The sequence below is a fragment of the Lytechinus pictus genome, chromosome 7 (genome assembly GCF_037042905.1).
Source record: "Lytechinus pictus isolate F3 Inbred chromosome 7, Lp3.0, whole genome shotgun sequence".
In the NCBI taxonomy this organism is placed as follows: domain Eukaryota; kingdom Metazoa; phylum Echinodermata; class Echinoidea; order Temnopleuroida; family Toxopneustidae; genus Lytechinus; species Lytechinus pictus.
In genome coordinates, this window is record NC_087251.1 from 37,216,856 (window position 1) to 37,242,912 (window position 26,057).

Below are 26,057 nucleotides of genomic sequence, written 5' to 3' on the forward strand. Positions count from 1 at the left end.
AGGAAGGTTAGTTTTCTATTTTGTTTAAAATATCCAAGGTAGATTTTAAAATTTCATCATAATGGGTGCTGTTACCAACTCATTAAACAATCCCCATGTATTTAAGTGTAGGGACTAAAATTATTTCTCACAGGTGGATATTGTATGAACTATGTCCACTTTTATTAAGTAACAGCAGTCATTTTAGAACCCATTTTTGACTGAAGCCAACTTGGACTTTAAGGCAAAATGAACAACTGCATATCATTGTAACCAGTCCAAAAGTATTTTTCGCCCTTGAAACCCTATTGTGGAAACCAAAATAATATCCACAGGTGTATTTTGAATGTTCTATATCCACTTTTATGCAACAGCACTTCACAGAAGTCATTTAAGACTCCATTTTTCAAAAGCCATCTTGGATTTTTGGACATACTTGACACCTGACTGTCCTTTCAACTTGACACAATGTATTAGTTGATCCTTTAAACTCTAAACATAATCCCTAAAATCATATCCCCAAGGTGTATTTCTAATGAACAATGTATACCTTTTAGTAACAACAGTCAATTTAGACCCCATTTTTGGAAGCCATCTTGGATTTTTTTTTAACTTGCCAGATCACGGACTGTTCTTGTGACTTGCCCTAGTGCATTAATTGACACTTTAAACCTTGGTTTATACACTAAGCTCATATTCCCCAGACAGATATTGAACAAACCATGTCCATCTATACTAAAATGAGGCAATTATTTACTCCATTCTTGGAAGGCATCTTGGAATTGTAGACATACTAGACCACTGACTGTCATTTTAACTTGTCGTAATGTATAATTTGACCCCTGAAACCACAGTTTAGACACAAAAATCATGTCTCGCAGGTGCATATAAAATGAGCTATGCCACCTTCAAGTATCAGCAGCCATTTTAGAATCAATTTTTGGAAGCCATATTGGAATTTTGACATACCAGACCACTGACTGTCCTTATAACTTGTCCTTATGTATTACTAGTATTTGACCCTTGAAACCAGTGGTTTAGACACCAAAATCACATCTCCCAGGCCTATATGAAATGAGCTATGTCCGCTTTAAGTATTAGCAGCCATTTCAGAATCAATTTTTGGAAGCCATGGTGGATTTTAGGACTTACCAGATGACTGAATTTCCTTGTAACTTGCCCCAATGTATGATTTGAACCATGCTATAGACACAAAAATCATATTCCTGGATATTAAGCAAACTATGTCAGTTTTTTTTTAAGTAGCAACAGCAATTTTAGACTCCATTTTTGGAAGCCATCATGGATTTTTTAACATAATGGACCCCTGGCGGTCCTTATAACTTGTCCAAATGTATTTTCATCAATAAAACTATGGTCTGGACACCAAAATCATATCTCCCTGGCGGATATGAAATGAACTCCATTTTAAGTATCAACAGTCATTTCAAACTCCATTTTTGGAAGCCATCTTGAATTTTTGGACCCACCAGACCGCTGACTGTCCTTGTAACTTGTTCCAATGTACTACTTCACCCTTAAAACAATTGAATTGAAACCAAATAAATTGTGGATTTTAAGCCAACGGTAGCCATTTTGGACGCCATCTTGCATGGATTTTACAGGTACTCTGGAGTGCTTATATTCATTTTAGCCTGTATCAACAATATTATTCTATAGGATTCTAGGGTGGATGAGTTATATTCATTTACAGTGAATCTTGGCGGCCATCTTGTTGGACACCTTCTTGAAAATAACCGCTTTCCCGGATGTGGATTTTGGTAGATTTGTAATAATTATGTTATGCCTGAGGTCAAATAGTACCAAAAATCGTTGAAAACCCATATTTGTTGCAATTTGTTCCGGGTAAGGGTAATTTTGGTCGTATATCGACCTGTCTAAAAGGTGGTATTAGACGTGGGGTCAAACTACAGTAACTTGTTTCTTTTCAAAAAATTTATATTTTTTGCATTTTTTTTGCACTTACTAGGAAGAAAATATGTACATGTAGGCTACTGTACACCTTTTAAAAAATAATAAGTATGATTAAAATACACGAACGCCCTGATCAAGCAAATGTTCAAGCTGCTCTGACGGAGCTTGAAAAAAATACAAGCAAGTGCTTAACCACACGAGCAAAATGTTCGCAAGGAAGTGCTAGCAGTCAGTTAGCGATTGCTTGAACTTACTAGCATTTGCTCGCTCATTATGCATACAGGATAAAGCAACAACCAAGCAAAAGCAATTGCTATTTTATAATATGCTTCTGATCTATTTTGATTGGCTAGTAATTGCTTGTGCTTAAAGCAATTGCTTGCAAGTAATTGCTTATATTCATGCATCTGACCTAATCTAAATATTGGCCTTAAAACAGTTACGCTTACGAAATAAGCAATTGTCAAGGCTTCATCGTTTGCTTGGCTAGCAATCTCTTCTGTTCTTGAATCAAGCAATTGCTACTTTTTATGCATCTGACCCAGAGACTAGAAGCCCAAATATCTACAAAAGTTTCTAGATTATTATGCGTATTGTTTTGTTTTTTCATTCGATACTTCTATTTCACAATATGCCAAATAAAATGTAATTTTAACTGAGATTTATACATTTAGTCAAGCGCATCGAATTCATAAACTTGACATGTATGGGAATATATATATATATATATATATATATCAAGCATGAAATTTCAACTGACATCAACTTTAGTCAAGCGCATCGAATTCATAAATTTGTCGTGTATGGGAATATAATTTCTGAAGCCTCTGTTTTTTCATGGCGTGGAATATCAAATATATCTCTATTTTTGTGAACAAATTGATGGATTAAATATGAATTGAATTCTTACGATGAACCCCGTTTCTAAATGTGTATTTCCTTTATCCTCGTTAGTATAGCCTTGATCAGACGTGATGGGATCCAAGTCGGAGTCAAATTATGCATGGATTCAAAGGTATTTCTCTTATCACGACCATAAAAAAAGGCCGTTTTGGTCGAAGAGTCGGAGGAAAGGTCCGAGTAGTACCCGTCTGGACGGAGCTCCTCCGAACAAGACACTCTTTGAAACAGGTAGGAGTATCTTGGTCGGAGCATGGACCTACTATGGTCGGAGGGATTGTGTCTCTGTCCTCCGACTGGGCTTCCTCCCTCCGACCCTTCTTCCGACCAAAATAGCCTCGTCTTGGTCGTGATAAGAGAAATATCTTTCGAAACTTAATCCATGCATAATAGAATTTTCCTCCGAACTGGATCCCCCGCATCTCTAAACGATGCTTATAATATACAACTTTCCACTGTATACAAATTATAAAAAAAACATGAAAAGCACTGTTTTCCTGTCGGGTGGATAATCGAGAGAAATAGCATGAAGGCTTTGAGAAAGAGTGATATTGCAAATCCGACCATCAGACGCGCTAATCCGGGAGGGGATGAAAATCGATAATACATATATTATATAAAGGTAATATGTAATGCATATTTGATTCTATTAAAACTATAAACCCTAAAGCCTGGCATAAAAATACTATTCTTTTTTAAAAAACAGATACAATTAGAATTTTTCGGTCATATGTACTGAAAATTTTGAATATTTTTCCCTCTGCCCCCCCCCCCCAACCAATCGGTAAACAGCACTCCCAGAACCACGTTTGCGATCGGCGTTCTGAAACAACGTTTAAAAACGCTGATTCTGTATCCGCAATGGACACTGATGGAATCACACCCTAAACCTAGTTGATCCATACCCACTCTGGTGCAAAATCTAGAATACTGACTGACCTACTGTTTTATTTCGCTTGGCGAGGGTTAGCATTAAGATCAGACACTTGGTTGCTCAGCGTGCCCCAGGGATTGCATGATCAGTGACGTCAATGATGATATAGTGCATTATTCAAAGGATTAATCCACAATTTTCCAAAAGATGGGACATTTCTGTTCAGAAAATTGTTAACAATAAGAAAAAAGAAAAAACAAAGGTCTTGACGGTGATTTATGCCAAGAAAAAATTGACAAGCAAAAAGAAAAGTCACTACCGTGTGCACGATATTTTCCTCAAACAAATATTTATCATAGCTCTCAAAGTGGGGGGGGGGCAAGGGTCGAATGTGCCCCTACTTGGATTTGCCACTGCATTATTCTATTATTGACGTCACGTCATAGCAAATTTTAAATATAGGCATTTATATTTTTCAACACCAATTACATCATAGCTAGATTTTTGGGGTCACATGATACTATTTGAACCATTCACTTGACAGAATTTGATCTATGTGTAGTATAATACTGTATAATCACCCCCCCCCCCTGATGGCACAGGGGTTTTAAAACAAATAATTTCAGATATATAACTCATGGCAGATACAAGGATAAACATTTATCTTCAAAATTGCCCCGTCTTCAAATTGAAACCATTAATATTTGGTTATGGCACGGCATCTCTAGATCAACAAGACATATCCTATTAACTGAGTTAATAAAACAATTATTAACAAAATATTCAATTTCATTTATTCATTTATTTCAATCAAAAAGACAAAAATATACATGATTCATAGGTTAAAGGACCAATACTTAACAATTGACAAAAATAATAAAGTAATAGATTCCTTCCAAAAAAAATTGACAGAAATAAATGTATTGAGCAACTAGACAAACTCGAGAGATTGCGATAGGAGATAAATTATAAAGATTTTCCATATGAATATACCAGTGTAGATAATGGCAACTTAGAAATCAAGTTAAGGAAATTCTACACAGATATAAAGCCAGGGATAGGTCATCAAGGAACATATTTCAATATCAAACCAATTCTGGGAATCCAGTAAAGGCGCTGATGAGCCTTTACAAAAATGGCATACCCCAAAATTTCTACAGTTGACTTTAAAAGAATACTGGGTCAACAGATTACTAAATTTTAAAGACACTGAGTAAATATGGAGGTTGGATGTAAAAATATCAGAGGTAAAAATGACGGGGGTAAAAAAAATGCAGAAATAAAAGTGGCTAAGGCAAAACTGGCAGACATGTCTTAAGCAAAAATTGCATTGAATTTGTGAGCTCTGACATATTTTACCTGACACCATAATGGAAAGAAGATGAATCACACAGAGCATGATTGGTAAAAAAGGCATCCTGGGTAAAAAAATTGCAGAAGTAAAAGCGGCAGAGGAAAAAACTGCAGGGGTAAAAATGGCAGGTGTATCTAAAGAAAGATGGCATAGATTTTTACTTCTGCCATTTTGACATGTGACATTTTTTACCTGATGCCAAAAAGGAAAGAAGACGAATTGGACAGAACAAGGGTTATTAAAGTGACAGAGGTGAAAATTGGAGAAGTAAAAGTGGCATAGGAAAAAATTACAGGGGTAAAGGTGGCAGGTGTATATAAAGAAAAATAGAATTGATTTTTACTTCTGCCATTTTGACCTGTGACTTTTTTACCTGATGCCAAAAAGGAAAGAAGATGAATTGGATAGAACAAGGGTTAGAGTGACAGAGGTAAAAAAAAATTGTAGAAGTAAAAGTGGCAGAGGAAAACATTGCATGAAGGAGTAAAAATGGCAAATGTATTAAAACAAAAATGGCACTGTATTTTACTAATGCCATTTTTGACCTCTGACATTTTTACCTGATACCAAAAGGAAAGATGGATTGGACAGAACAGGGGTTAAAGTGATAGAGGTGAAAATTGCAGAAGTAAAAGTGGCAGAGGAAAAAACTGCAAGGGTAAAAATGGCAGGTGTATCTAAAGAAAAATGGCATTGATTTTTACTTCTGCCAATTTGACATGTGACATTTTTACCTGATACCAAAAAGGAAAGAGGACGAATTGGACAGAACAAGGGTTATTAAAGTGACAGAGGTGAAAATTGGAGAAGTAAAAGTGGCATGGGAAAAAATTACAGGGGTAAAAGTGGCAGGTGTATATAAAGCAAAATGGAATTGATTTTTACTTCTGCCATTTTGACCTATGACTTTTTTACCTGATGCCAAAAAGGAAAGAAGATGAATTGGACAGAACAAGGGTCAGAAAGACAGAGGTTAAAAAAAATTGCAGAAGTAAAAGTGGCAGAGGAAAACATTGCATGAAGGGGTAAAAATGGCAAATGTATTAAAACAAAAATGGCACTGTATTTTACTAATGCCATTTTTTACCTCTGACATTTTCACCTGGCAACATAATGGAAAGAGGATGTATTTGACAAAGCAGGGTAAAAAGAGGCAAGTATAAGTGGCAGAGGCAAAAATGGCAGAAATATCTAGAAACAAAAGTCATTTAATTCTAATTCTGCCATTTTCATCTGGCACCATAATGGAAAAAAGGATGAATTAGGGGGATTTGAAATAAAGGGAGAGGAAAGAGCGATATAGGAGGAAAGAAAAAGAAAGAAAGAGAAAGTTGGAACAGAGAGATTAAAGAGTAAATCCACCCTTACATCAAGTAGCTTTTGAACACAAGCAGAAAATAAGAAAAATGTATAAATGGAGGTTTGATGAAAACGTAGCAACAGTGACAGATTTTTACATTATTAGGTCAAGTCCACCCCAGGAAAATGCTGACTTGAATAAATAGAGAAAAATTAAACTAGCAAAGTGCTGAAAATTTCATCAAAATCGGATGTAAAATAAGAAAGTTATGACATTTCAAAGTTTCGCTTATTTGTCACAAAACAGTGATTTGCACAACTAGGTGAGTCAGTAGATGATGTCCATCACTCACTATTTTTTTTGTTTTTTATTGTTTGAATTTTACGATATTTCATTTTTTATAGATTTGACAATAAGGACCAACTTGACTGAACCATGCAGTATAAAACAATGCTAATCACACATGTTCAGGGAGGAATTAATCGTTGTATCACTCGACAATGACGAGAAAATTAGAATATTTCATATTTCATGTAATAAAATACAAAAGAAATAGTGAGTGGATGACGTCATAGTCTCCTCATTTGCATACCAGCCAGGATGTGCATACTTTTATATCTGTTTTGTGAAATTAAGCGAAACTTAAAAATGTCATAACTTTCTTATTTTACATCTGATTTTGATGAAATTTTTAGTGTTATGCTTGTTGGATTTTTCTCTATTTATTCAAATCAACTTTTTGTTGGGGTGGACTTGTCCTTTAAGGATGGTTCATCACATGTGAGCAGCTCTTCCATCTACCATGCTATTTAAATATTGTAAAGTGTCACTTACTCAGAAAGTTTCAAATGATTTTCTTTGTACATTTAATCAAGAACAATTTTCATATTCAAGAAAAGATGATGAGCATTAAACATTAGAAATATATTGCTGCAGTATGGCAAATAGGAAGGGCTGCTTGCATGCGTTGTCACAAACTCAAATTCAGAAATCTTCAATGGGTGTTGCCATATCTTCATTTATATGTCTCTCTCCAACTGAATTTTCTACCAATACCTTTTACATGATAAAATGAGTTCTATTCATTAAATAGTTATCTTTGTAAAGTGCTTTTAATTTGTTCTGGTGTATCTCATGCTACACACAAGCAGAATATTATCACAAAGTGATTGCAAATAAAAATAGCTGAAAATACTAATTGTTGGAAAAAGTTAAATGCTGAAAAAAGCAGAAGGCAAAAAGATGAAAAAGAACTCTTTATTTAATACATCCCTGCATTACATATATTGAAATGTCGGAAGAGCATTCATAATAAACTAGAAGGGAGGTTTTGTTTCCAAGGAAAGCTGGTTTGAGTACCAGGAGCTAAGACACTAATTGATGCTATTGCACATGATCTTTTTATCATCTCACCGAGATCCAGAGAGGGATGGTTTGCGAGATAAAACGCCAGAGAACCAATGAACGCATCACCAGCTCCCTGAAAATATAAGACATGGGAAGTGTAATATGAGATACGCTTGCCTTGATATTTACAGTTGATTACAGTTGGAAACCTGTTGCAGTTACTTTTCAACAGCCCAGTATGTTTAAAGGTATACCTAATCATGAAAAAAAAAATTGAGGAATAATTTAGGGTATGGAAAACACTTGTTTGAGTTGATACTCAATGTGAATATGGTAAATTAAGTTCAATAAAATCTTTACTTTGACTATACCAACCTCCATGAATACACTTATATGTAATTGAAAAGCACAGAAGACAAAACTATTTTCGCACGCACGTAATAAACATATGCTTTCCTTGTTCCAACACCAGTAATAATGTAATTTGTAATTTGAAATACAATGTTAAAAGAAATGATTTTAAGAAATTAAGGATATGTAATTTGGTACGGTCACCCCCAAAGCTTACTTTTCCTTACATTTTAAATTCTACTTTATTTCATAGAGACAGAGAACCAATTTTTGTTTTCATACAACCAAAACTTGAATTATACTTGAATTTTCAATGTAGTATATTTTTGTTTTACTCACTGTAGTATCAACTGCTGTTACAGCATCAGTGGGAACATGTATTGGAGTTCTTGATTCTGCGGTGGCATAGACGGCCCCCTCACTTCCCATTGTTATAACAGCGGTCTTACAACCCTTATCAAGAAGAACTAAAGATGCTTTCTTAGCTTCTTCTACATTGGATACTGAGAGACCTGTCAGGAGTTGTGTCTTACAACACGATAGATGAGATTAATCTGTTTTTGCTCAAAAAATTAGCATTGATCGATGATTTTATATTCATTTTCATGCTCTGGAAAATTAAAGTACTGATATGATAGCAGCGGAATTGTGATGAAAGTTTGCCAATTTGCACCTTTAAACAGTGATTTTGTTGTTTTCTTCTTTCAACCTTCATTAAAAAGAACTGTCTGAACTTCTTCTACACTGGATGCATAGAGACCTGTCCAGAGTTGTGTCTTATGATATGACATGGAGGTACTCCGTTTTCATAGAGTCAAGATTAATCTGTTTTTTGCTCCTTAAACTAGCAATTTCTAATAATATTCATACTTTGCATTAAAAAAGTTAATATGGACAGAAGACCAGTCAAATTGTATGGTATAATTTTGTGTTCAAACGAAAATTTGGTTCACAAACAGCTCACCTAATCATATACTGTAGAAGCTGTTATTTTCGCGTACAGAATTTTTCGCGAATCACGGGGGTCCCGACATTTTCGCGGGTTGTTAAATTCGCGATCGGAAGATGTAGAAAACATTTCCACAGCATTTAAAAGAAGCAAAACTAGTGCTAATCACGTGCAAATCTCTACTCCTCAAAGTATCATGCTGATGTGTTATTTGTACATAAATATGTCCCTGTAAAAACAGTTACAAACTGTGGAAAAAGGTGGTTTAAATTTCATTTTTTTTACCTTTAGATCTGAAAATTCATCATGCCACAGTTTGATCTGTAATTTATAGGGTTAGCAATCTTTAGAATTTGTATTTTGTTCTATTAATTTTTCAAAAAAATGGTAAAACTGCAAAAATGTGGAATTTTGTGAACAGAATCTTCAACTGTAAAAGCTCTGGTCATGTGACTTATGAATATTAATGAGTATGCAAATAGCTGCCAATACGTGTGTAATAGAGTCAATCAGATGACAATAATATCAAATTATTTCATGGAAAATACATTTTAATATTACAACGAGTGTATAGATATTGATAAAATAATGTTAGAAAATACTTTAGGCTCTGATTTTGTTTGAGAAATTAAAAAAAGTGAAATTCTAGCTAACTTTTTGAATCACTAACTGTACTTTCTAAGCCTTATTTTTTGTACATATAGAGGTGCATATCTCCCTTTTCTCACTACACAGTATGTTTTCAATAGCAAAGCTTTGCTGTTGGGGACATTGGCACTGACTAACAAGTGTGTCAATATCTTCGCGTGTTGTTAAATTCGCGGCCGATCGGCAATTCGCGAAATCCGCGAAAATAAAACCCCCGCGAAAATTACAGCTTGTACAGTATATAGACTAAGTGATGATAGACTGGGTGGATATTAGATGAAACAGGTATAGCCTAACTGGAAATTGGATGAAATGGCAAATGGGCTAGATGACAATTAAACCAAATGGTTTTAGGAGATAAAATTGTTTGAATTTGAATTTGAAAAAAAAATATTACAAAGCACATGGCAGCTCGAGGCAGAATTGGTTGGAATTCACATCATATAATAAAATACAATACAGCAAATAAATCATATACATATAAAAATCATCTTCAAATCATGACACAAGATTGGTAAAAATGGAAATAATAATAATACGCTATTATACAGCGCTTAAACCATCAGAACGATATGTCTAAGCGCTTTACAGATATATTATTAAACCGGTCATCGGATTCAATCAGTCATTCCCGCACACGATGTGTGCACATCCTCAACTCCCTGTGGAGTATTCCAGTCAGTCGCTGGTGAAACGCACACAGTACTGGACAAGCTTAAATGACTGTCACATCCTACCGTGTACCCATTTAGCACCTGGGTCGAGAGTGGCAAAGTGTGGATTCACGCCTTGCCAACAGGACACCAGACCATGGTAGGATTCGAACACGCGACCCTCTGTTTACAAGGCGAGAGTCCGAACCACTACACCATGGCTATTCCACAAGGAAAGACAGAGAAAGACATGAAGAAAACTAAGAAGGAATAAGGGACAGGTAACACACAAGGGGGGGGCGGTATAGGCAGGTAAAAAAGCTGATAGAGATATAGGGAGAGTACTATGAAAGCTGGAGGTACTTGAGGGATATAATGGAAAGTGAAATATGAAAAAAAGAAACAAAGGCATAGCAGCATCAAGAAAATGCAGGAGTCGTTGGAGCGTAACCCTTACTCTTTAGTTTTGATACTCCCCCCCTAAAAGTGTATGTCACTATTCTATTTCAATACTAGATCATATTTATACATGTGCCCCAACCTGTTGTGGCGTGAAGCATATAATCTAAAAACACATTTTATTGGATATATATTTATCATGATTTCACATCACAATTAAATTTGATAGGGAATCATATTTGTCAAAAATTTCTGCTTATTTTTTTGGTTTAAAGACCTTCTCAAGCATGGAATGTGATGGAAATTTCAGGATATTTTAATATCAAATAACTAAATATATAAACTAAGTGCTCAAACAGATATTTAAACAATATAAAAAACAGTACCAAGAGAGGGTGACAGAATTAATGGCTTGAAAAGTGCAAATATTTGAATTCTGACTGTAATGTTCCATGAACGAAGAGTATATTTCACATTACTGACCATTTACAAAAGCTTCAATTGACTATTAGTACTGTCTACCAGACAATCGACAGGAAAAAGAAAGTTTTCAGGTGACTCACGCAACATTACTTTTTCCTCCTATATTATCAAAGCTTCAACAAGTTTGCAAGTGTACTGCAGATGAATGTAATAATAGTAAATTGATATCATGTATCTAAAAATAAATAAGTAAATAACATCTGAAGTAGTTCCTTGACAACAAACCCTTGATATTTAAGTTTACTTTAACACTTTCTTCCTTTAAAATATATGGCACGAGTACTCATCAACCAGACAGAAAAAGTACCACTTCGCTACTTGGATCAAGAGAGCAATTAGAGGGAGGCTTTGTGGTCTACAGCCTGAATATATTTCACCTTCATAATAAGACTGATATGTTTTTCTTCATTTGACATTAAGAGAGGGCATCAAGACCCAAGGTCAGTCTTTGAAAAGGTCATCTCACTGATAAAACTCAAAGACATGACAAGTACGTAATCTATATTTGAGTTTTATCAGTGAGATGACCTTTTCAAAGACTGACCTTGGGTCTTGATGCCCTCTCTTAATGTCAAATGAAGAAAAACATATCAGTCTTATTATGAAGGTGAAATATATTCAGGCTGTACATAACATTTGAAGTATTTTCCTACTAATAGCATGGAAAACATTATCCATGACACGGGTAGAAAAAAAACCATCCAAAAAACAACCTACAAACCCATTTTTTTACCTTCATTATGGCAAATAAACATTTTTTTAGGCCTGAGCATTAATGGTGGGTGGGGCGATGAGTATAAAAGTGTTCATCCATAAGCTCTTTGCCGATTGGAAAGGATCAACTGAAACTGATTTAAGCATGTCATGGCGGTTGCATTTCCTGACTGAAAGCAGGAGCAATCCGCATGAGCAGGCAGATACAGGCAGATACTTAGTTGTTTTGATTTTGCATATTGATAATATCCTAGCCTTACCAATTTTTCTATTCTCCTCTGGGCCCTATAACTCACAAGCTATGCTTTCAACCTAGGCCCCTCCATTCTTTACTGGTTTCAATTCTTATTTTGTATAAACTCCTATTTGTCTCAAGAACCATTTATTTCATTTCATGATATGTTATACCCATGTCAACCGATGTAACATGTTTGTATATAAACCCCTAAAAAAGGTTTGGAAATCTGTGTTTGGCCATTAATTTCTCCCAACTCCCAATTTTACACAATGCATATTTTACATCATTCAAAAGATCATTTAATTCTCTTTAAAATGATACCATGCTTGTTATGATCATGTCATCACGAAAAGAGCAGGATTCAAAAGTGTTGGATGAGGTCTGAATTGAAAAGCTGCAAAACGAGCAAAAAAAGTTCGGAAATCTGAGTTTGGCCATTAATTTCTCCCAACTCCCAATTTTACACAATGCATATTTTACATTCTTCAAAAGATCATTTAATTCTCTTTAAAATGATACCATGCTTGTTATGATCATGCCATTACGAAAAGAGCAGGATTCAAAAGTGTTGGATGAGGTCTGAATTGAAAAGCTGCAAAACGAGCAGAAATAGTCATGAAGGGTCAATACAAAACATGATTCTTTTGTCTGTGTCATTAGAGATTCAAATCCATTCAAATCAAGCCCCTGCTTCTTTGTAGTGATGGTTCTGTGAGATAACATGGTTTGAGTCGTGGTGTGAAATACCCATGCATGTTTGTTTGTTATGTGTTTGCTTGGGCAGAGGTGTGTTTGATTCCATGTTAATGCTGATGTTAAGGTGCATGAAAATAATAAAAAGAAACCACTGAGAAACTCACTCATCACCCCTGAAAAAAAAAGTGACTTTATTGTGCCATTTTGCATCTTTTGAAGTTTGACCTTGCCCCATATTTCAAGGCAATGCACCTCCATGTGAATGATAATCACATCATGTAGGGTATCATTTTAAAGAAAATTAAATGATCTATTCATTGATATTAATTACATATTGATATTAACTAAAACTGATGAGGAATTATCGGTCAAAGTCAAAAGAACCCGCTGAGAAACTCACTCATCACCACGGAAAAAAGAACAGTTACTTTCAATATTGTGTCATTTTGCAACTTTTGAATTTTGACCTTGCCCCACATCTCAAGGCACTGCACCTCCATGTGAACCATAATCATATCACGTAGGGTATCATTTTAAAGAGAATTAAATGATCTATTCATTTATATTAATTACACATTGATATCTACTAAAACCAAGGAGGCATTATCGATCAAAATCAGATTTCCAAACTTTTTTTAAGGAGTTTATATATGTGAATTATGGAAATCAACTGAACTGAACTGAAGATTTGCTTGCAGCCTCAGTAAGCAATCAAGATTTTTGCTTACACACCACTGTGCAGCAATTTACAGCAATCAAAATTTTGAAATGTAACAACAGAGTGACAGGTGTCTATGAATCTCCTTTTGCTAAAGATATATTTCTGACGTGAAAAAAATAACACTTTGAAGGCAACAACTTTGTCACTTGTAGACATGCTTATCAAAAACTCATATATATCCTTAAAGGACAGGTCCACCCCAACAAAAAGTTGATTTAAATAAAAAGAGAAAAATCCAACAAGCATAACACTGAAAGTTTCATCAAAATCTGATGTAAAATAAGAAAGTTATGACATTTTAAAGTTTCGCTTATTTTCACAAAACAGTTATATGCACATCCTGGCTGGTATGCAAATGAGGAGACTATGATGTCATCCACTCACTATTTCTATCGTATTTTATTATATGAAATATGAAATATTATAATTTTCTCCTCATTGTCAAGTGATACAACGATTAATTCCTCCCTGAACATGTGAAATTAGCATTGTTTAATACTATATGGTTCATTCAAGTTGGTCCTTATTGTCAAATCTATAAAAAATGAAATAATGTATAATTCAAACAATAAAAAAAAAAAAAAATAGTGAGTGATGGACATCATCAACTGACTCACCTAGTTGTGCATATCACTGTTTTGTGAAAAATAAGCAAAAATTTAAAATGTCATAACTTTCTTATTTTACATGCAATTTTGATGAAATTTTCAGCACTATGCTAGTTTGATTTTTCTCTATTTATTCAAGTCAGCGTTTTCCTGGGGTGAACTTGACCTTTAAGGAATCCAAAGGAACTCTTGTAATACATGCTGGAGATTTTCTATGGTGGGCAGGAAAAAAAAAGAGAATGAATTCAGCATTAGGTTAGTTTATTAAAATTCCACAAAACAATAGATGAATATTGTTGCAATTCATTATGAAACATGAACAGTTTGCAAGACATTCAAATAAATAGCAATAAACAGGAGAAGTACATGTCATGTGGAAGGGAATAAAAAAGCAAACTTGTATAATAATATTTTGCTTGTTTAGCTCCAGTAAATGAAACCATCCCATTTTGGATGTCAAACATCAGTCAAAGTGGCACTGTAGAGCAGACTCGACATCAGTATGGGAGCAGTGGGAGTCTGTATTAAAATTCAACTTTGTTTGTATCAAAATGGTGTCGCAACATTTACTCCTGCAACAATTGCTTCGGGCTTCATTTCCTCTAAGATGTAGGGATAGGGTTAGGCCTATGGTTAATGCTAGGGTTAGGGTTGGAATTGCGTTTCATGTTCGGTTTAGAGGAGAAAGGTAAAGTATTACACATCCAGGGTTGAAATCAGTTGTTCACTTAGGGTGTGGAATTGACAGTGGGAGTAATTATCATGGAATCAATGAAACATCAGCCACAAAAATAATCCTAAAATATAATATCTAAACTTTATAAAAAATACATACCTCAGTTTCATTTGGGCAGAAAATATCACTATACTGATAAAATTCGTCTGGTAAGTCAGGTATACCGGGGGCAGGATTGAATACAGTTGTAACTGCAAACAGCACAGAGGAAAATAGGATAAAAATAGATAGAAAAGCGTATTAACATGCATATTGCAACAGTTTCCGGAGTCCGGCTTACATCATCATGTCAAGAAATATAAAGAAATTCATTTCATTTTCATGAAAATACAAAACAAATATAATCTACACTGAAATGTATAATTATGTTACTGTACATGTGTCCAATTTCAGGCAATTAATATAGCTCCCCCAGTCCAGAAAATCATATACTTTTCACTTTTCTTAACAAGAGCCAGGTGCTTAAAGGAGAGGGGGTCAGTCGGGAAAAGTAGGGGATAGGTTGATTCTTTTAAGTAAAACTTCCTGAACAAGAATTTATTTCTAAGAAAATTGACAAATTCTGCACCCGCACTCCGCATACAGTAGGTGGGTGAAAATATTGATACCCTTTCTCAGTGTTTCCCTCTTCCCCTCCGTACTCCCTTTACCTTTGAAAGAATTCATTATTCCTTGGAGTACTAATATGAATTCTGTGCATGACCTCTGTGACCTTTGACCTTGATACCCCTAAAACTATTCAGATAATTGTCACTCCTAAAGTATAAATGACCCAAGTTTGAATTTGATTCGTCACATGGTCCTTTAGTTATCGCAAGAACGAAAATGGAACAGAAAGACAAAAAAAGAACACAATGACTCCAACAACCAAGGTGAATCGATCCAAGGCAAAAAAGATTGATGTCACCCTCATCTTTTATTTAATTCTTTCAAATAAAGTGAAATAAATAGAAATCTTAAATCTAGTGTGATAAGAAAGGGCACTTGCTTGATGAAGATATACATGTATGCAGGAGATTATTAAGAAAACTTAGAATTTCTTAAGCCGAGGGGATAGCGATCCAAAGTAGTCTCTTGATTTTTATGGAGGAAAATGTCAATTGTAATGTTATTTTTGAAAATGTAATCTAGAAATTAGAATTTCTAGAGTAATGGTAATAAGACGGATATCCTTTTTATTCCAGTCTAGCTCGGATAAAGTTACACACAATTTCAGAATTGATCGTTTCATATGGCCATACACACATCCATAACAACAAACAAGTGGAGCACCTCTAACAGTCTCGCCTGCATTACGCCATTCAATAGAACAGCAGTGCTGACTTTGTAAAACAACTATTAATAGTTATTTTGAAGAAAAAAAATCATATGATAATAAAGTACTACGTTCATTGACCCTAGACGATCTTTGACATTGGTCATGTGACCTGAATCTCCAGCAGTATGTTTCATGATACTAGATTACTCTAATGTCTAAGTTTCATGAACACGATCTATTAACTTTCAAAGTTACATGTATGATGGTAATTTGGCAAATACATGTACCTCTAACATGCCTGGCCAAAGTTCATTGACCGTAAATGACCTTTGACCTTAGTCATGTGACCTGAAACTCACAAAGGATGTTCAGTGATACTTGATTACTATTATGTCCAAGTTTTATGAACCAGTTTTATGAACCAGATCCTTAACCTTTAAAGTTATCATGGAAATCACCAAATACCCTCAACTCAGGCAGGGTGTTCAGTAATACTTGATTAATCTTAGGAAGTAACGAACTAGGCCCATATACTTTAAAGTTATGATGACATTTCAAAAGCTTAACCTTCGGTTAAGATTTTGATGTTGATTCCCCAACATAGTCTAAGTTCATTGAACTAAATGACCTTTGACCTTGGTCATGTGAATTAAAACTCAGGCAGTGTGTTCAGTAATACTTGATTACTCTTATGTCCAAGTTTTCAAACTAGGCCCAAATGCTCTCAAGTTATGATGACATTTCAAAAACTTAACCTACATGTATGGTTTATATTTTGATGTTGATTCCCCCAACATGGTCTAAGTTCATTGACCCTAAATGACCTTTGACCTTGGTCATGTGACATCAAACTCTGGCAGGATGTTAAAGTAATACTTGATAACCATTCTGTCAGAATTTCATGAACTAGGCCAATACACTTTTAAAGTTATGATGACATTTCAAAAACTTAACCTTCGGTTAAGATCTGGTGTTGATGCCGCCATCGGAAAAGCGGCACCTATAGTCTCGCTCTGCTATACAGGCAAGACAAAAACAGTATCTGGATTCCATATATAAATTATGTAGATCTTTGTGTCTGAAGAAATTTTTTAATCAAGGAAACAAAGCTCTGTAAATATAATTATAGTAATAATACATTTTGTACAGCATTTTCAACAAATTTGGAAATAGTGAAATACTTAATATTTCAAACGAGCAATCCATCACAAAAATATTAATAAAACATTTAAGAATTCATAACCTAACACACAATAGTTCCATGGAGGAGACAGAGAAAAAAATATTAACCATAAAGCTCATACCCACGATTGAATTCTTGGTAAAATTACTAAAATCAAATTCCGATTGAATTCTTGGTAAAATTACTAAAATCAAATTCATGAACCTCCCCCATCCCCTTAAAAAAGTTTAATAAAATGAATTAATAAATAACATAATTAAGTACCAATTTAAAGGATATTAATAATAAATATCAATGAATGAATAATAACAGCAACAATAATGAAACTATTGAAAATAAAAATAATGAGAATAATAATAACAATGATAATAACTAAAAATATCACTGAAAGTGATTAATACCCCCACCCTATGTCATTACCAATGCAAATCATTTATAACACACTTGGAAAGCGAATCTTGAGTGTCGTTTCCCTAGATGAATGTTTGTACCAAATTTCTGGAGCAAAGGTAAAACAAAAACCGGAAAAGTAGCTTCCCAGGGTTTTGCTGTTACCATGGCAACACACCTTGAAACACATTCAGAAAATGGAATTGCCATTTCTTTACCCAAAGACCAATGTCGGTGCCAACTTTCATGAGCACTGGCCAAAAACTGGGGTAGTATTTAGGAGTATTTTAGGAGTTTTCTTTGTTTTTTTACCATAATATACAGATACCATGGCAACACAATTTCTAACAAAAGTGAAAAAAGTTTCGTGCACTCCTTAACTCAAGACCTGTGCTATGGAAGTAATTCAAACCACAAGGGTTTTAGCCAATTTTTGCCATATAATATGTGGTTACCATGGCAACATGATTTTGACACAAACAAAAAAATTGTCATGCATATCTTTACCTCAAGACGAATGTGAGAGCAAAATTACATGAGAATTAGTTGAAAACTGATGAAGTAGTTTGAACCACAAGATTTTTACATGATTTTCGCTAGATAATGTTAGTACCATGGCAACACAATTTCTGACACACACACAAAAATGTGTCTCCTGCATCTTTACCTCAAAACCAATGTACGAGCCAAATTTCATGAGGATTGGTTGAAGACTGATGAAGTAGTTTAAACCGCAAGATTTTTATCCAATATTCGTCATATACCTTGTTTCCATGGCATCACGATTTCTGACACATGCAAAAAGTATGTCTTGCACATCTTTACCTCAAGACCAATTTGTGTGCCAAATTTCATGGGGATTGATTAACAAGTGGAATGCCTCTAGCGGTCTCACCTGCATCATGAGATTCAATATAGCAGCAGTGCTATCGCATCAAGTATCACATTCCAGTTTAGCTTTTTGGAGCTGCAAGAGGAATTATCGCATCAAGTATCAAGTGCTGACTTTGAAAAACACCATTTAACTAATTATTCACAAAAAAAAACCATTCATATAATGATAGAATACTGTACGTTCATTGACATTGGACCTTGATCATGTGACTTAAAACTGGTCAGTGATACTTGATTACCCCTATATCCACATTTTATACACTATATCTATAAACTTTGAAAGTTATGACAGCAATCTAATAATTACCTCTAAAATGGCCAAAGTTCAATGACCTTAAATGACCTTTGACTTTGGTCATGTGACCTGAAACTCGCATGAGATGTTCAGTGATACTTGACGACTCTTATGTCCAAGTTTTATGAACTAGACCAATTTTATACATACGGAGTTATGATGGTAATTCAACAAATACCCCTAACATGGCCAATATCCATTGACCTTTGACCTTGGTCATGTGACCTGAAACTCGCACAGGATGTTCAGTGATACTTGATTACTCTTATGTCCAAGTTTCATGAGTAAGATCCATCAACTTTCAAAGTTATGATGGTAATTCAACATATACCCCCATTACAGCCAAAGTTCACTGACCTTTGACCTTGGTCATGTGACCTGAAATGCACACAGGATGTTCAGTGATACGTGATTACTCTTATGTCCAAGTTTTATGAACTAGACCAATATACTTTCAAAGTAATGATGGTAATTCAACAAATACCCCCAATTTGGCCAAAGTTCATTGACCCTAAATGACCGTTGACCTTAATCATGTGACCTGAAACTTGCACATGATGTTCAGTGATACTTGATTACTATTATGTCAAAGTTTCATGAATCAGATCCATAAACTTTCAAAGTTATGATGGTAATTCAACAGATACCCCCACTTTGGCCAAAGTTCATTGACCCTATATGTCCTTTGACCTTGGTCATGTGACGTGAAACTCATGCAGGATGTTCAGTAATACTTGATTAACCTTATGGCCAAGTTTCATGAACTAGGTCCATATACTTTCTAAGTTATGCTGTCATTTCAAAAACTTAACATTCGGTTAAGATTTGGTGTTGACGCCGCCGCCGTCGGAAAAGCGGCGCCTATAGTCTCACTCTGCTATGCAGGTGAGACAAAAACTGAGGAAGAAGTTCGAAATGCAATATTTTTCCTAATTTTTGCCATAATATACCATAACCATGGTAACACAATTTCCTAAATTTCCGAGAATTGATTAAAAATTGAAGAAGTGGTTCGAAGCACAAGATTTGCAACGAACCGACCGTACACTGATTCCTATATACCCCCTCAACTTTGTATGGCGGGGGTATGATAATGAATAATAATTACAATAATTACACTAATATAAAATAAGTTACATATATATACGTGTGTGTGTGTGAAGACTAAATGATCGTCAAGGATAAAACAGAGTAATACACTGGGTTGCAAAGCTTTCAGCCCCTGGCCTTCTTCAGTTTTTATTTGCTAAACAATGCATAAGCGATGTTGCGTCTCGCCCACTTGTGAAAATAACCAGAAATATCGCAACAGTATCAAAAGTTCATTATGAAATAACTGGGATGGAATAACACTTGTCATAAGAGAGTCATGCACGTAATCTTTAACGTTGACCTCAAAATGACCTTTGACCTTACCATGTGACCTCTGGCTGCATCATAACATGCAGGTCTCCTAAGTATATCTACAACCCATGTTTGGTTCAAATAGACTTTAATACGGTTGCAGATTTATTGTGTCATAACAGGGTCTTGCATATAAACTTTAACATGAAAATGACCTTTGAACTTACCATGTGACCTTCGACTGCAGCATAACATGCAGGTCTCCTAAGCACCTTTACAACCCAAGTTTGGTTAAGTGACTTAAGGTTGCAGAGTTATGTGTGTCATAGGAGTCTTGCACATAAACTGTAACGTTGACCTGATCGTAAACATTAACATTGACCTCAATATGACCTCTGACCTTACCATATGACCTCCAACTGCACCATGCACAACATGCAAATCCCATAAATGCATCTACAATCCAAGTTTGATTGAAAAGGACTTATTGTTGAAAAACTATGTGTCACAATGTTTGTGATGGATGGACGACGGACAAACGACATTTGGATCCCTTAGTCTTGCCTTCACCTCTGGTGGGCGAGACAATAAAACAAATAAAGCAAATTATAGAATAAGTAACAGAACAAACATAATGGTAAATAACTATATATAATTATATACATGTGCATCTATATATAAACTTACTTCCAAAGGATCTTGCTTCCTTCAAAGCAGCTAGAACAGTACCTTGCAAAATCTCAAGCTGACACACCAACACTTTAGGGTAATCCATCTGAGCCATAGCTTGGTTCACATCTGCTGGCGTGATTTCAAAGTTGGCTCCGCTTATGATCACTATAGAGTTTTGACCTTTTAAAAGATGGGTAGACAGATTTATATGTTATTATAATAATAATAACTAGATTTTAATTCGTCATGCGGACGAATTAGGTGGTCTGTCGTATAGATAGATAAACAGGAAAAACATATTTAAACAGATATTAGATTGAAAAATAGATAGACAAACAGATTTACATAATCAAACAGATACATACAAGAAAGATATATAATTATAGTAGATGGATGGAGTGATGGATGGAGAGATCAATTATAGGTGGTTATATTAATAAAACATAGACATATAGATAGATAGAGACACAGACATATAGATAGATAGAGAGACAGACTTATAGATCGATAGATTGATTGATAGATATATAGATAGATAGAGAGAGAGAGAGATGATTGGTGGTTATATTAATAAAACATAGATAAACATATAGATAGAAAGAGAGACAGACAGATAGATAGATAGACAGATAGATCTAGACAGACATATAGATAGAGAGACAGACATATCATGAAGCTATTACGAGCTATCTCGTAAGAGACAGACATATAGATTGATAGAGAGACAGAGATAGATAGAGAGACAGACATATAGATGAATAGATAGATAGCTAGATAGAGAGACAGACAGACAGATATATAGATAGATAGATAGATAGATAGATAGAGACAGGCAGATATATAGATGGCTAGATAGATAGACATATCTAAACAGATAGATACATATATATAATAATTAAATATAATTATATATCATAATGTATGTACATTTTCTCATGTTAATTTTATGTTTATAACAAGATATATTGTGATTGTTTTTTTAATATGCAGGACCCCAAGGGAGAGCAATTTTTTGTTGATTGGGTATCCTGTTGAAATATTGTTAATAAATAAATAAATAAATAATAAATATAGCGTATTAGACACACAGAGAGAGAGATAGATAGATAAACAGACAGAATAGATATACAATGTAGGTAGATAGACAGACAGACATATGGATAGATAGAGAGAGAGGGACGTATTCAAACAGAAAAATATATATTAGACAGAGAGATGTGATGTAGGTAGATAGACAGACAGATAAATAGATATGATATAAAAAGTAATTATAATCTGTTTTATTTTGCAATATTTTAGCTATTATTTGTTAGAATTCTTATAATTGATCGGGGGCAAGATAGCTAAAAAAAAAAAAAATCATGTTCACCCGCGGACTCGAACCCCTGCCTGCATGATGGAATGAGAAGTAAGTCTGACGCCTAACCGATTGAGCTAGAATATTTCCCATAGACTTTACACGTAAGCAAAACACGAGAATCTCAAATCCAATCTTGCAAGTAAAATACGGGCATGATCCCGGCATCTGATCGAAAAATAAAGGGACACAACCGAAAGCTTAGAATCTCAGCTACACCATACTAAAAGCTCAGGGATAACTGGCAACAAAAATTGGAGATATGGCTTATGAAATAGAAGAATGTAGAATCTAGTTTTGAGAAAAAGTCATGTCCCATAGAGATTACACGCAAAATGAGTAAAAGTGACATGCCTTTATTATTTGCAATTTTTGAGGATGATCTGTTTATCAAAATGAAAAATAAAGGCAATAACTCAGGAAGAATAAGACCTAAGCTACAACATATCAAAAATTGGGTGAAAATTGACCAATATTCACGGAGTTAGAGCCAGATTTGCATAATTATAATGACGTCATAATACGCAAAATGGATATTTTGACTTCCGACGCCATTTTGATGACGTCATAATATAATTGAGGGTCAAATGAGACATGAAATTATAACTCTAGTTCATACTCTATCAAAATATGGAAAAAAAATTGGGGGTCCCCATGCGTTCTGAAGAGCTACAGCGGATTTTCTATAGGCATGTTTTTGCCCATATATGGCCTATAGTGAGAGCTCGCGCGCACACGTGCTGCAAACTTTAACGGGTGTTAATTTCCTTATTAATGATCGTAGAAGGTTGATCAAGGCATCAAATTACTCAAAATTATATTATCAATGCAATGATATAAAAAAAACGGTGTTTCTGAGTTGCATTGAGGCGTTACGCGCGGAAACGCGCGCGCATACGTTTGCGCGCGCAATTTTTTGAAATGCTTAAAATGACCTAAAACGTACTCTGTTTTGGTCAAAAAATGATTTTGAGCATTTTAAATTTTTTACGCGCGCGTACGCGCGCGTCGTGACCTACAGGTGACCTTTGATGACATGACCTGATGACCCTTAATCTGAAGTTTATGTCATGTGAATTTGATTGATTTTTGATAATTGATAATGGAGATATGATTGATAATGTGATTTTACAAAATGGCGTCTAGATGACGTCATGATGACGTCATGACATTAAGATTCTTGCAGAATTGAGGTCTTAATGATGTTGATATGTGGTGATATTTTGATGATTATTGAATATGAACTTTCTGAGATTTGCTGTCCACAAGAAATGGAGGAAATAAAAATAAGAAATAATAAATAATAAATAATAAAGAAAGAAAATTCGGACAAACATAAAAGGTGATCTGTCATAGACAGACCACCTAATAATAATAAGGACATCTATTCAGGGCACAGCACCCTGGCTAAGCTAGCAAGCCTACTGATTCCGGTGCTCACAGCTTTTTAGAAATTGCTTTTAGAACAGGAGATATGAAGTCTGTCTTAGAAGATTACTCAACTTTGAAGCTGTTGCAATTTTGTTTGTATTGTTTGAATTGTCTGCAACTGATGTTGAAAGAGTTAGGAGGGATGAACACATTTTACAATCTTACAAATCTTCCTAACGTTGCATAATGATTTTGGATCTTTCTCATTTGATCGAACACGATCAGGTCTAAGAACGTTTTCGATTTATTTCATTGGAAAATGAAATCGCAGACAGTCGTTAGGTGAGTGATGGCCGCAAGTCAAATGCTTACCAAAGTTGAAGCAATTTCTCACAACAGATTGTGCAAGCAATGTGTTTTTTTCCTCTTCTAAGGTAAATTTCACTGTCAATGTCAAACAGATTTCTGTGATACAAAACAATTAACCCCTAACTTACTTGTATGTTATTATCCCCTGTTAATTCTAGAGTACTTAACTTTTTTTTGCATTTCAGTGTTTTTGATACCATATTTTGGTAGAGCATAATAAAGTATCTCCACAACCAAAATTTGGTGGGAATCAATCCATGGGATATGACCTCATGAATACATAATTAGCCCCAATGAAGTCAATGTATTATTCAAAGTTTATTAAAAACTTTACTTTTATGAATTTTTCAGTGCTTTGCATATTTGATTTTATATCAAATTTATATGCTTAGCCTGGAGTACCATTTCGAAGCTAAATAATTATTACTTTCATGGCCCTGTGTACTTACCGCTGTCTTCGACCAGTATCGGGGCAACCCCTGTAGAAGCTTCTTTGGTGATGCTAAGAAAATCTGCAAAAAGAATGGTTTTCACATCAAATTTTGAACAGGTACAATATCCACAAGGTCAAATAAAGGCCTATTATTTATTTTCTAAATCTAATAGAGAGAGTAGGAAAGAGAGAAATAGTATGTGTGGGGGAGGGTGATTATGTGTGTGTGTGTAAGGGTGAGGGTGGGTGGGTGTGAGTGTGATGCAGTTTTCTCTATAAATTAATTCATTAAAATTGGCAAAATCCAATGATAATAATAATGATATCTTCTAATTCGCTTCGTTAAAAGCTCAATCACATACAAACCGCCTAGGCAGCCCAGCTAAAGCCGGGGTAATAGTAATAGCATTGCCCGCTGGGAGAACAGATTTCAGAACTGAAGTGGCTTCCCTGGGTAAATATACCTATATTATTATTATTATTATTATTATATTATTAAACATAATACTGTAACGATCCTGCAACTAGGATCGTGACGTAAACAATCAGCCCTGCGCATGACCATTGTTTACTCATTATTCATAGCTGTTGCGAGAATTTATTCAACCGTGAGTATTATGTCTTTCGGTTATTATTAGAAATTACTTAAGATTTCATATTCCAAAATGATTAATGTATAGGTTTTAATATGAGACCTCTATTTTTAATGAAGATATGTTAGGAGATAAGTTGTTTTGCAGAATTGGTGTAGATATAGATTGAATACCGGTAATTCATCACTGGCTGTGTTTATGTACGTACATGGTAATTTGCATAAGAGCGCAGCCGCGGCGTATTTGCATAAGTGCGGATGAGCGTTTGGAGTGCACACGTCCGATCGCAGCGCTGGCAGGTTTTGATAGATTTTTGACGAATTCATATCTTTTTAAGTACTGATATGAATGGTTCTGTATATATTTCATTGCAAAAAGATATATTCTTTTGGAAACGTATCGACTTATTGAATGTTTTGTAGTAATGAACGAGAAATTGAGAATAAACCGGCTTCAATAAAACACAGTTCGAGTTCTCTGTACATTATACGCTGCGCGTAGACGTGTGTGTGCTATCCAAACTCGCTCGGCGCACCGTTTTCACCTACGTCCGCAACTTGTCCATATAAATAAGAGACGTTTAATCGCGGGGCTGGCACAAACAACGGAAATCTGACTGCAGAAGACTTGCCACGGGGAAGACGTTGGAAAACTTGGAAAGGTAAACAGACGCAGGAAACAAGCCTATAGCCAAGGCCTATAGACGCTGGAAACCTCGATATGAATTTAATTAAGTCCCTATATTAACCCATATGTATGAATATGAGAATTCCCCAATAGAGGTCCAAATTAATTAGAGTATAGATCTTGCTATGATATAAATTTTCTTAATAATTATTTTGGGCGAGCGACCTGAAGTAAATAGTCCAGGAATCAATCTCTTCGTATATATCAACGCCGGAATTAACAGACGTGGAAACGAATGTCGAGACTGGGAAGCTGGAAATAGAATTTTTCTCTTAACAAGCTAGACGCCGGTTAGATTTGGAAAATTCTTATACTTGGAGGCCCAA

At 34.9% G+C, this 26,057-nt stretch overlaps 1 protein-coding gene across 1 annotated transcript; it reads right to left on the bottom strand.

The window, feature by feature from the left end:
• Nucleotides 1–4,470: 4,470 nt before the first annotated feature.
• Nucleotides 4,471–25,027, bottom strand: LOC129264238 (ribokinase-like). Its single transcript, XM_064101501.1, has 6 exons — nucleotides 25,024–25,027; nucleotides 24,468–24,530; nucleotides 20,937–21,101; nucleotides 14,985–15,076; nucleotides 8,380–8,568; nucleotides 4,471–7,822 (listed from the first exon to the last, which is right to left on the bottom strand). Exons 1-6 carry the CDS (start codon nucleotides 25,025–25,027, stop codon nucleotides 7,649–7,651), a joined length of 687 nt encoding a protein of 228 aa, XP_063957571.1. The 3' UTR covers nucleotides 4,471–7,648.
• Nucleotides 25,028–26,057: the final 1,030 nt, after the last annotated feature.